Source organism: Miniopterus natalensis, chromosome 7, assembly GCF_054644295.1.
Source record: "Miniopterus natalensis isolate mMinNat1 chromosome 7, mMinNat1.hap1, whole genome shotgun sequence".
Classification (NCBI taxonomy): Eukaryota; Metazoa; Chordata; class Mammalia; order Chiroptera; family Miniopteridae; genus Miniopterus; species Miniopterus natalensis.
Window position 1 is genome coordinate 41,212,607 of NC_142087.1, and position 13,339 is coordinate 41,225,945.

Genomic DNA, 13,339 nt, shown 5'->3' on the forward strand with positions numbered 1-13,339 from the left:
CCACCAACCCTACACACATTTTAGCAAATGCTAACAGGTCAGGGACATAAGAGGACTCAAAAAAAGAGTATGCTGGAAAAGATAGGTCAGGAGGAAAAAAAGACCAAGGACCTGTTAGTACCCATGAAATGTCTGCGGGGATAAACTAACTACAAAACACAGGAAAAGTTGTCAGAAAGGACGACTCAAGAGATCTCAGTATACAGTTTTGAAAATCACTTAAGTTCGAAATTCTTATTTTTTCTCACCAGTTTTAACATGGCAAATAGTATTTCCACCAATATACTTTAAAGCACTTTGTGACAGTGAGGTAATATAGAAAAGGTAAGATGGAATACTATATAAATATATTAAGATATGTAAATTGTTAAATAAATGCAACAAATTTAAAAAGGAAAAAGTGAAATAAGCAAAATAAAGAAATTTCCTGGACAGAGAAGAATGCTAAGTTATAGAAAAAATAAAAGTATCCAATAAATATGAAAAAAAATTCAGCTCACTAGCAATGAAAGGTGTTATTTTACTTATCAAATTGGAAACATTTTGCTGCCCTCTCCCTCCCCCCACCTTTAAAATATGAAAATGATCAAATAGGCACTTCCATATACTATTGTTGGGAACGTATCTGATTCGGGCTCAACCTTTCAGAAAGTTGTTTTGTAATATATACTATGAACATTTATAAAGTTCATAGTATGGCATAGCTGCTAAAATTCTAACAATCTATACTAAAAAAAGCTGTAATTCAGGCAAAATGTTCACAGCAGTGTCTTTATAATTATATAAATTAACGTAAATTGCATATACTTATAATTATATATACTCAAAAGAAAAAAAGAATAGTTAAATTACAGTACATTCAGCCCAAGAAATACTATGAAGCTATTTAAACTGTGTTGTATACCAAAATAATTTATAACATGGAGAAATACTCAAAATATTAATTTTTTAAAATGTAGGCTCAAACTATAAGTATACAATAAAAAAGTTAGACTACAAGAAAATTCAACTAAACATAAAGTATCTTTTTTGGCATTTGAAACTATTTTTACTTCTTTATACTTTCCTAAAAATTTTTACACTGTTTTAGAATTAGACAAGAATTCTTAAAAATCTCAAAATTACTTAAAGATTTTAAAATTAAAAATTCTGAAGTGTTTCGAATGGAGAAAAATTAAACAAATAAATATCATGTACATGATCAAGATTCAAGTTTATTAACATTTTGCTTATTAAAGTAAGAATCTGAATGCAAATTTATAACAGAAATAAACTGTTCATTACTTTCTCTAAAGTTGTGATTTCCTAAGAGTCTATTATCCTATCACTGTTTTCCACGCTAGTTCTGTGCTTATTATACCACAAAGATTTAAAAACTCAAAGTCAGTGCAATGAAAAAAATTTACAATATTATGAGCACTTTCCAGGAGGCTTACTCAGTTTTAGGAAAAAACTTGTCTAAAGACTGCCAGCCTGAGAAAACACATAAATGATCAATTTTGCTATTCACATGATTAAAGAAAAAAAGAATAAAATTAATTTAATTTGAAAATTCTATACCTTCAAGTTTTTTAAAGCAATGTTAGTATCTTAGATAGAATTACAAAAAATATTCTTGTCCTATCATCCATCCAAAGTAATATATTTACAGTTAATGAGTTAAAACATAGTATACCTTTCTATTTCTAATATATCCACTATATATTGACTCTTTATTTTTCTCCTTCTTCTCAAAATCTTCTTTAGAAAGCATAAGCTCATGAACATCTTGGGAATCTGCAGGTTTGCTTATCATCTGTTAAATATTAAGAAGAGTACATTAAAAATTCCTAAAAGTTAAACTGATTCACACATTTAGACAGAGTCAACCTCAAAATATTTTGATCAACTTTCATTTACAAGAAATTTTTTACTCACTCTGGCTGATTGTCCAACAAAGAAAACAGCCTGCTTGCCCCCAACACCAAAATAGGAAATATCACTATTTAAACTGCGTGGCACTGGCACTGGTCGAACATATCCTGAATGATCACTAAAATAAAACATTAAATTAATGCAGTGATTTAAAACCAGCTATCTAGGAACAAAAACAAACTGTCACAGAACTTTTATTAAGTGTTAATAAAATGATCCCCAACCCAGATGATATCCTATTCAAAGGTAAAATAATCAGAGCCAGAAATCAAGACATCATCTAGACCAGTGGTTCTCGAAGTTTATTTTACCAGATCAGCTACATTAGCATCACCTGGATACTCTGAGAAATGAAAATCTCTCAGCAAACAGGACTAAATAAATATCCCTCTCTCTCTATATATATATGTATACCTCTACAACCTTCCCTTCAACACTGTTTACTGCTTCAAAACTCATTAAACTATAGCCTGAAGAATAATGAAAATTATAGCAAAGAGAGTCTTATTTCCATGTATCATGACAAATGAATAGCTCTGAGTGAACCTCCTACTGCATCACATTGGAGAGTAGACATCCCTGTTTTCTTAAAATATAGGCAAGGTCTCCAGGGACACCATTTGCCAATATCACAAATAAATAGAATTCAGAGTGAGGCTGGAACCACTATTACACTAAATGGAAAGGTTAGCGAGCAGATGTGAAATAGCTGGAAAGAATTAGAGAACATAAAGATACATTCAAATAACTTACCAATAGGAAACAACAGAAAAAAAAGGAATGGAAAATACCAAAGTGGGTCTAACAGATATGAACGACTGAAGGAAAATATCTCACACAGTTTAAGTGTAGTTCTAGAAAGAGAAGAGAATCGATAACAGCTGCAAATATTCTTGAACCACTAAAAGATGTGGCTCTACAGATTCAGACTAAAAAAGCCCAAACAGGATACGTAAAAAAGAAACCCACAGCACAGTGAACACCAAAAACAAAACAGATGAACTAGAAAACAGGCTGAGATATAAAACAAGTTAGCAGGCTTTGACAGCAACAGTAATAAGATGGTGGAATATTATCTCCAAAGTGCACAGAGAAAATCTGTCAACCTAGAATTGTGAACCAGAGCTACAGTATTTACAGATAAAAACCAAGGGAATTTACCATTAAGATATTTGCTCTAAAGGAATGTTTCTGTAAGTACACCTGACATGGAAGGTTATTATAACATGGTAAGTACAAAGGTAATTTTTAAAATGTGTTAAATGCTTTTTGCTAAATGTGTTGTTAGAAAAAAATGTTGTATGTACACTGTGAGATTTCTAAAAAGTCAGACTTGAAATATTAGACAACGAAAGTATTATTTTGGGGAGGAAGTGGTCAGAGCTAAAGTGTTCCAAATTCTTTAATATGGCAGGAGGGAGAGATTTTAAACTTTGAAGTCTACAGTTAAATATGCATTTTAAAATTTCAAAGACAACCAGAAAATAAACATACAAATTCTAAAATATTAAAGAGAAACAAGGTGGAACAAGATCTTTAAAAGCATCAACAAAAAGACCCAATGAATTTTTTTAAAAAAGACAGAAGAAACAAAGCAAAACAGAGAAAAAATGGGATAAATAAAAATATTGTATTGGTATAATAAAGTCTGAACCCCATATATTCATAATCAAAATAAACATAAAGACAACAATGACCAGGTAAGACACTGTAATACCAGACCTACAAAACAAAACACACCAAAAAACTGCCCCCTCACAATATACAAAGCCACCACTGCATGCAAACCCATCTCTAAACAACACAGACAAAAACCTGTCCCCACACAACACAAATAAAATGCCTCCACACAAAAATACATGCATATACAAACACCTCCCCTTAAAATACAAAAACATTCCACCCCACACACCATGTATGCACACTTACACTGCCCCCCAACAAAACACCCACAAAACATACACACCAACGATAAAACTATGCAAGCCAGTAGAAAATGGAGTGACATTTTTCATGTACTGAAATTTTAAACAAACTGAACCTAAAATTCTATACTCAGCAAAAATATCTTTAATGGAGAAGGAGAGGGAGGAGGAGATCCAGATTTTATCACACATACAAGAGCTGAAAAATTCATCAAGAGCTAACTTGAGTTATAAAAACTGTTGGAAAGAACTTCAGGAATGAAAATGATGACAGATTTACACAAAGGAATGAAGACCACCAGAAATGGTAAATATGTGCGTAAATATAAATTGACTCAGGAACTCAAACAGATACTTATATGTGAACGTTCGTAGCAGATTTATTCACAATAGACAAAAGTTAGAAACAACCCACATGTCGATTAACCTACAAATGGAAAACAAAATGTAGTACAGTTGTACTACAGCCATAAAAAAGAATGAAGTTCTGATGCATTCTACAAAACAAACTGTGAAAACATTATGCTAAGTGAAACAAACCAGGTGCAAAATGACAAATGTATGATTCTTCTTAAATGAGATACCTAGAATAGGCAAATTCATTGAGACTGAAAGTAGAAGAATGGTGACGAGCTGCTGAAGGTAGAGAGTTATTTAATGGGTAGAGAGTTTCAGTTTGGTGAGGATGTAAAATTCTGGTAATACATATGGTAATAGTTATCAAACACTGAATAAAATTAATACTACGGAATTATACACTTTAAAGTGGTCACAAAGGCAAATTTTATATTATTTTTTTTTACCACATTTTTTTAAAGGTCTGTTAAAAAGATAAACTCATAGAAACAATATAAAAGTGGTTGGTTGACTGGGGCTGGGGAGTGCAGGGAATAGGAAGCGGTTGGTAAAAGAGTACAAAGTTTTAGCTAAAAAATCAGTAAGATCTGAGGATGTAATGTCTAACATGATGACTTTTGTCAATGACACTGTATTGTATAATTGAACTCTGCTAAGAGAGTGGAACTCAAATGTTCTCCGTAAAAAAAAATGTGAGATGATTGATGTGTTAACTAGATGGAAGGAATCCTGTTTAAAGCAAAATAAATAGAATATACTTTGATATTTATAATATATATCAATGCAAACTGTATAAAAACAAAAGCACAAAGATAAAGTTAGGATAAATGAAATGGATGGCACTGTTGCAATATATTTTTACTATATGTGTAAAAGAGTATGGTATTACTTGATATAGACTATAAATTAAAGATGTATACTATGAATCCCAAAGTTACCGGTAAGACAACAAAACAAACAGGTAATAAACAAAATAAATAAAATGGAATCACATGCACACACAAAATGCTCCATTTGAAATAAGGCAGAAAAAACGAAACAGGAACAAAAATGACAGGAAAAATAAAAAAAGAAAGATGGCATGTTCATATCCAAACATAACAACAATCACATTAAATGTAATTGGTCTAATTACATTTGGTCAAGTTTTAATATACAACTATATGCTACCTAAAATAAACTCTCTTTAAATATAAACAGACAATAGGTTAGAAGATTAGAAACAGAAATATCATTTTAACCCCAATGAAAAGAAAGCTGGAGTAGCTTTATTAACATCAGACAAAGCAAGAATGAAGAAAAACAATGAAACAAATATGTGGGTAAATAAAACATACTACCATTCTCCCCAGGTGTTTTAAAATTATGTTAGACTGTTGAAATTTAAATTACACTGTCTGATGTAGTTCTCAATGTATGTAGAAGTAATGCTTAAGAAAATTAAATTATAAATGGAAGAGAGATAAAGGGCCTAAATAATTTGGCTAAAATTTCTTCAGTTCACTTTAAGTGGTATAATGTCCAAACTAGTAGACTGTAATAAGTTATGTATGCCTACAGTATTCCCTAGAACAACCATGTAAAACAAAAAAGACACACTCAAAAACACTGAAAAGAAAATACTAAAATATGTTCAAGTAAGCCACAAGAAGGCCAGGAAAGAGAGAAATGCAAAACAAAGAGAAAAGTTAAAACGTAACATACTTATGTCCTAATAGATCAGTAATTGCAATAAATGTAATGGTACAAAGACACTAAATAAAATTAGAAGAGTGAATAAAAAAAAAAAAGTCCCAACTATATGTTGTCTACAAGAAACTCATTTCAAATATGATGACATAGTGATATAGGTAGTTTAAAAGAAAATGCATGGGGGGAAAAAAAGAAAATGAGAAAAGATGTATAATGCAAAAATGAATGAAAAGAAAGATGAAGTGGCTACAAATATCATATAAAATATACTGCAGAACAAGACAATTACCAGAGACAAAAAGTACCATTACATAATGATAAAAGGGTCAGTTCATCGAGGAGTCATAACAATCCTGTGTATATACAAAATAACACAAGTTCAAAATACACAAAGCAACAGTTTAGAGAACTAAAAAAGTAAACAAGCCTGCAAACAAATGGGGGACTTAATACTTCTCTGAGTCACCAACACACAGAAAAATCTGTATGGATATAAAAGAACTGAAAATATTAACCAACTGAATCTAACTGACACTTACAGAACACTCCTCCCAACAGCAGCAAAATGCACACTTTGCAAGGACACATAGAAAATTCACCAAAATAAATCATATCCTGGTACACAAAACAAATCTCAAGAAATCTAACAGAACTAAAACCATGAACATTATATTATCTGACTATAATGAGATCAAACTAGAAATCAAGAAAATCTACTAAGATCACCTGGAAATTGACCACTACATTCCTAAAGCAATCCATGGATCAAACAGAAAAGTGCAAGGGAAATAAAAATTACACTGAACTGAATGAAAGTGAAAATAAAGCATACCAAAACTTGTGGGATGCAGCAAAAGTAGTCCTGAGAAGAAAATTTATAACACAAAATATTCATCTTAGAAATGGTCTCAAATCAATAATCTTAAGATTCCATCTCAAGATACTACAAAAAGCAAAATAAACTCAAAAAGAGGACATAAATAATAAAGAGCAGAAATCAAGTAATTTGAAAACAGAAAAACAACAAAGAAAATTTATCAAAGTGAACACTGGTTCTTTGAAAAACATTACCAACAATCATATGCCAATTAACTTGAAAATTTAATGAACTGGACTAATTCCTAGTAAAATGATTTACGAAAACTAAATCAGTAAGAAAGAGAAAGCCTAATATTCTTACAACTCTCTGAAAGAAATCAAATAGCTTAAAATTCCTCCTACAAAAAACAAATCATACCCAAATGGCTTCCTAAGAAAGTTTAAGCTGTGGAAGTATAAATTAATACAAACAATTTGGAAAAACAATTTGCCATTGCCTTGTAAATTGGAATTTCATTTTTATGACCCATAAATTCCCTCCTAGGAATATAACTAAGAACTTACGTAGATCTGGACAAGGAAACATACCCGATACAATACTACAGACACTATATATAAGACTGGATAAATATAATGTGATTTCCTGTTGGCATACGCAAAAGATCATATAGTTATAAAAAAGAATGAACTACAGATCTACACAAAGATGAAATCTTAGTAACCTAATATTAAGCGAAAATGCAAGTCCCTTGTACACCAACATACAGTATTCATAATATCAAAACACAAGCAAAACTGGACACACACTTTCTTTTTTTAATCCTCACCCAATGACATGCTTAGAGAGAGGGAGGGACGGAGGGAGGAAAGAAGAGGAAGAGAGGGTAATGGAGGGAGGGAGGAAGGGAGGGAGGAACATTGATGTGTGAGAGAAACATCGACTGGCTGCCTCTGCACGAGTCCCAACAGGGGCTCAAGCCTGCAACCCCTCAGTGCACAGGATGACACTCAACCAACTGAGTCACTCTGGCCAGGAGGATATATACTTTTTTTAAAATTAAGAAAACAGGAAAGCAATTCAATATAGCAGTTAACTTTGGTGGGGGAAAAACAGAATAAGGAAGGAACACACATATGTAAGTTACAAGAAATATTCTACTTATTGGATTGGGTGAAAGATTATGGTTATTCAACCTATTATATTTTAGAATATAAATAAACTTTAAAAGAGGAAGGGCTGAATTGATAAATTGTGATAAATCAAGAATTATGATTAATCAAATTCTATGAACCCAATGTTTATTAAGAAAAATAAAAAGAGTAAATGGGTTCCAAGACTTTAGTTACTACGGCAACATTTCTAGGAATAGGCTGAAAATACCCTCCTCTAAATATCCTCCTTAAAATACATATCAGGATGTATGTAAGTCTAGGGAGGGGAGAGCTCAGAAGTGAAACAGTATATACATGCTTAATCTGATTCAAAACTAAGGAACTCTGTTCTCTGATTAGGAATCATCCAGCACTAAGTTTCCTTTTTCGACCCAAACCATCTACGCAAACCAAACCTAGGAGAATGAATGTATGACAGCAAATAAGGCTGAAAACAAAAAGTTCCAGCAGGTTTCAGACTTGTGTGCATACAAAAAAATTCCTATATCCACACAAAAGGGCTACATAAATATCCCTTCATGAAGTAAAAGCAAAAAGTAATCTAAAATCTCATTAAAAATTTTTGTATCACAGGAGCAGTCCTCTGGAGAATTTAGAAAGTCACCTCCCTCAGGAATAAATTTATATCACAGTCCATAAGAATTTCAGAAAATACCTTATTCATATTGTTGATACAATACAAGCAGATCTTATATCTTTGTCAAGTGAGTGTCTTTGATTTATTAGAAGAGAGAAAAGCAAAATCTGCATGGAAGCAAGTAATAAAAAGGAACAGAAGGAATGATTAAATTAGTAACAGAAACTAAAAACAATGTAAGTGACTTCCAGGAAATATGGTAGAATGACTACATATATATGTATTTATTTCTCACTATTGAAAACAACTAAATTAAAGTAGGATGCCTGAATGTTACAAACTCTTTCTTTAAATAAAAGTAAATAAATACATATCAGAAAGTAAATGAAAGCTCATCTTAATATACAGAAAAGTACTGAAGACAAAGAAGTTTTTTTCTTTAGGAAAATAAGGGGAAAATCCTGTTGGGAGATCATTCCTCCAACCTAAAAATGGCATGAGAAATGGGTCATGTGACACTATTTTTTTTTTAATATATTTTTATTGATTTCAGAGAGAGGAAGGAAAGGGATAGAAAGATAGAAACATCAATGATGAGAGAGAGTCATTGATCAGCTGCCTCCTGCACACTCCCTGCTGGAGATCAAGCCCGAAAACTGGGCATGTGGCCTGAAAGGGAATCAAACCTCCACCTCCTAGATCATAGGTTGATGCTCAGCCACTGAGCATGGCATGCTATTTTTATTTTCCCGAATGGTTCCCTGAGTTGAGGAGCCTATTAATTGCTGAGCAAGGTGAAAGTGCAGAAAGTAGCACTGACCCAACAGACTCCTGATTTATAGTCACCCAGAAGACCTAATGTCACCCTTCCTTCTTCCACAAAATAATTAAATGAACACATAATATTACAACTATGTTCTAGCTATCTAATTTAATTTTGAAGGTAATGATTATAATAGCACTCAAGTCAAGAGAAAATTTTCTAGATTCATGTAATGTTCTATATCTTAATAGTGGTTTGGATTACATAGGTGTATTTGTAAAAACTCAGTTATTAAGGTGAGTACTTCCAAAATGGCAAAGGACCTATAAAAATCTACTCATTGATAAAAGCAATGAGAAGACCCAAAATGATTGTCAAAATCAACTTTTTCAGAACTCTAAAAATTAACCAAAGTCTTGCAACAATCCAAGGTGTTTTTATTCAAGACACATCACTGAATCTTGATAAGAACAGCTAGCTTTGTGATGCTTTAACATGCCCTATCCCATTCCCCTCTCACCAACTCCACAGAAGTCTTGAAAACCAACAGCCTGCGATCATGGTGAAAACCAGCAGCTTAGGAGTCATCGGAATAAGTCTGGAGTTCCCTCAAAGCCCTTTCCCCATACAACTGTAATTATTGGATCTGACAGTTCCCTAGGAACCTCCACTCCAGGATTTGTCTTTATGTGACCTAAGTCAGAACTTGCTCACTGCGAACAGCTTTTTCCTTGGGTCACTTGTCAAAAACAATCAGTGGCAATAGTTTAGCAACACAGCTGACTAAAATGATGAAAACAGTTGGGAGAAGACAAGAATTTGGCCAAACACTTACAAGGAAAAGCTAGGGAATGAGAGATCCATATTGATTTTTATAAGCTCCAACATATTCATGAGAACTGAGAAGGTTACTCTTCTATGCAGGGCTGTACACATACAAGCTCAAGGCCAAACTCTCATTTCTAGCTGACTTTGAGGTTCTGTGTAAGGAAGAAGTAAACGCTAAGAAGGAGTTGTAAGCTTCCTACTGGAACACTAAAAACATAGAGCAGTATGTACACACAATCCCTTGGCAAAAGCTGGGAGACTTACTGATTCGACACATTTAAGGAAATCACTAGCTAGCCACTAAGCGAACAGAGACTTCAGCAGCAACATAAGATAAAAAATTCAGATTTTACATAATTAGTTTAGGGAATCACTACACAAACAACAGTGACAAAAAACAAAAAGAAAAAACAAGCAACAACAAGCTCTGTGAAGGGAAATATATCTGATTTCCAGTGTTGCCACATTATATTATTTAAAATATCCTGTTCTCAACAAAAAAATGATGAGTGCCACATTGAGACTTATTAAAATATGGCCTCCACACAGGGAAAAAAAAGCTGTCAGTAGAAACCATCCCAGGGAAAGCACAGGTATTGGACTTATTGGACAAGGGTTTAAATCAGCTATTTTAAATACAATCAAGGAAATAACAGAAATCATGTCTAATGAAGTAAAGTATGAGAACAGTGTTTCACCAAATAGAGAACATCAACAGAGAAATTATTTTAAAAAAACAAATAGAAATTCTGAAATTGAAAAGAACAAGGATTGAAATGAACAATTCAGTTAAGTGGCTCATGAGCAAATCTGAATTGGCAGAATAATTAGTGAACTAAAAGGGAGATTGACTGAGATTATTCAATCTGAGGATCAAACAGAAAAAAGAAGAAAGTGAACAGAGCCTCAGAAACTTATGGGACACCATTAAAGCATATCAATATATGGATAACAAGAGTCACAGAAGGAGAAGACATAGAAAATTTGAAGAAATAATGGCCAAAAACTTGTCAAATTTGATGAAAACATTAATCTATACACCCAAGAAGCTCAGAAACACTAAAAAAGATTAAACGAAAAACACCCAAACCTAGACATGTCAGAATGAAACTGTCAAAAGCCAGAGGAAAAAAGACAGAATTTTGAAAGCAGATAGAGAGAAGTGATTGGTCATATACAAAGAATGCTCAACAGCTGATTCTTCAACAGAAACCATGGAGCCAGGAAGCAGTGGGATGAAATACTCAAAGTGCTGACAGAGAAACACTGTCAACCAAGAATTCTTTATCTAGTATAATAGCTTTCAAAATGAACAATGGATTAAGACATTCCCAGATAAGTAAAAACTGAGACTCTATTAGGTATGTCCTAAAGTAGCTATTAAAATAGAGCCCTTTGGACTAAAATGAAGGGACACTAGAATAAACTTGAATATAAGAAGACTAAAGGTAAAAAAGAAGTAACTATATATAAATAGAAAAAGGCAGTATAAATCTAATATTTATAAATCTTCTGATTTAAAAGACAGCTGCATAAAACAGTAAGTATAAAATTGTTGACAAGGTTATAATGTATAAAAAAAAATTTACATAAAAATAATAATACAAAGAAGTAGGAGAGGAATGAAATTATATAAAAGTAAAGTTTTTTTAAATAATACCGATATTAAGTTGGCATTAATCCAAACTAATTATAAAGTGTTGAACGTAATCCCTAGAAAAAACAACTCAAAAAGTAGATGAACAACTACTGAAAGTATATTGATTGCCAGAAGCGGGGGAGAGGGAGTAACTACATATGGGTGCAGGTTTTCTTCTGGAATGATGAAAATGTTCTGAAATTAGTGATGATGGTTTTACAACTTTGTGACTATACTCAAAACCATGGAACTATATATACTTTAATATAGTGAATTTTATGGTATATAAATTATATGATGACAAAAAATAAATTCAATAAAGATACACTTAGGTTTGAGCATTTCACTGTACGTAAATTCTACTTCAAAAGAAAACCCAGAATGCTAGATGATATCAATGCTTAAAGCATTATAAAAAAAGTTTGTTGATATCTGTAATTTATTTGAACTAAGTCAAAAATTAAGATGAACTGAAGGTTAGTGGAATAGATATGGGGTAAAGCAACTATCAATAATGAAAACTAGGTACGAGTATCTGGATAGTCACTGTAGAATTTCAACTTTTCTGTATGTTTGAAAATGTTCATAAAATGTTGAGGAAAAGATAGTGCTCAGGAAATACTCAGATCCAGGTTGTGGACCATTCTATCTAACTAGCCTATATTCCAGGGGGGAAATGACAATTTTATGAAAAACACAAATGCAGGGTATTATTATAAAGGAAGCCAGAGAGATATGATAAAGGAGGGAAAAATCTAAATATGGACATTATATTAGATATTTTGAATCAATGATAAATTTCTTGGGTGTGACAACAGTATTATGATTATTTATGAGACCCTCCCTGTGAAGGAGATACTTCAACTTACTTTCAAATGATTTAGGAAGAGAAAGTGTAAGAGTTTAAGAGAGTGTGTGTGTGTGTGTGTGTGTGTGTGTGTGTGTTTATGTGTGTGATAGAAGACAGCAAATGTGGCAAAATGTTAACTGCTTGAAGGATATATAAGTGCTAGTACTGTCTTTTCAACTTACTCGTTAGCTTGAAATTTTTCAAAATAAAAAGGGTAGAGAGAAGGGTAGTACCAAGGTGAGTCAGAGTTATAAAGAATATTGTCAAATTAGAGCATTCGCCTCATCTCGCTCTACTTTCCCGTTCATGTACTATGCTCTAACAACACTGGTCTCCTTTTTCCCTCTCAAACGAAACAAATCAATCACAATTTCAGGGTCTCTATGTTTGCTGATGTTCCTTCTAGTTGGAATACACTTCATTTGAGTATTTTCTTCTTCTTTTGGATAATCAATCACTTGTATTTATTTGAGAACATAACATACTTTTCAGATCCATGGATGATACTAAGTTATAACCCTGTTTAAATATCCATAGGGTGTTTTATTTTAGCAAAGCTGATTCTAAAACTCATAAAACCAGATAAATTAATAGTAATACATATATCAAAATTAGATTAAAAATGTAGATCATGGCTCTGTCTTGGCATTAAAGATGTTATGAAGATACATACATAGAATACCACCAAGTATCCCAACATTTACAGACATAGGTGTTGTTAAATAGGTCTTTCTCTGATTTTAGCAAAGAAAAACCACCCAAATTTTATTCTTTTTTTTTAATCCTCACCCGAGGATGTTCT

The 13,339-nt window shown here is 32.4% G+C and overlaps 1 protein-coding gene across 2 annotated transcripts in view; it reads right to left on the reverse strand.

Annotated features, from left to right (window-relative positions):
* The window catches only part of SMCHD1 (structural maintenance of chromosomes flexible hinge domain containing 1), a 117,933-nt gene that overhangs the window by 87,629 nt on the left and 16,965 nt on the right, over positions 1 to 13,339 (reverse strand). For both annotated transcript variants that reach the window (XM_087818980.1, XM_087818981.1), the window contains exons 6-7: positions 1,918 to 2,032; positions 1,676 to 1,795 (exon numbers count right to left, since the gene is read on the reverse strand). In XM_087818980.1, the coding sequence (XP_087675106.1) occupies positions 1,676 to 1,795; positions 1,918 to 2,032 (235 nt within the window). The remainder of the gene's footprint in view (positions 1 to 1,675; positions 1,796 to 1,917; positions 2,033 to 13,339) is intronic.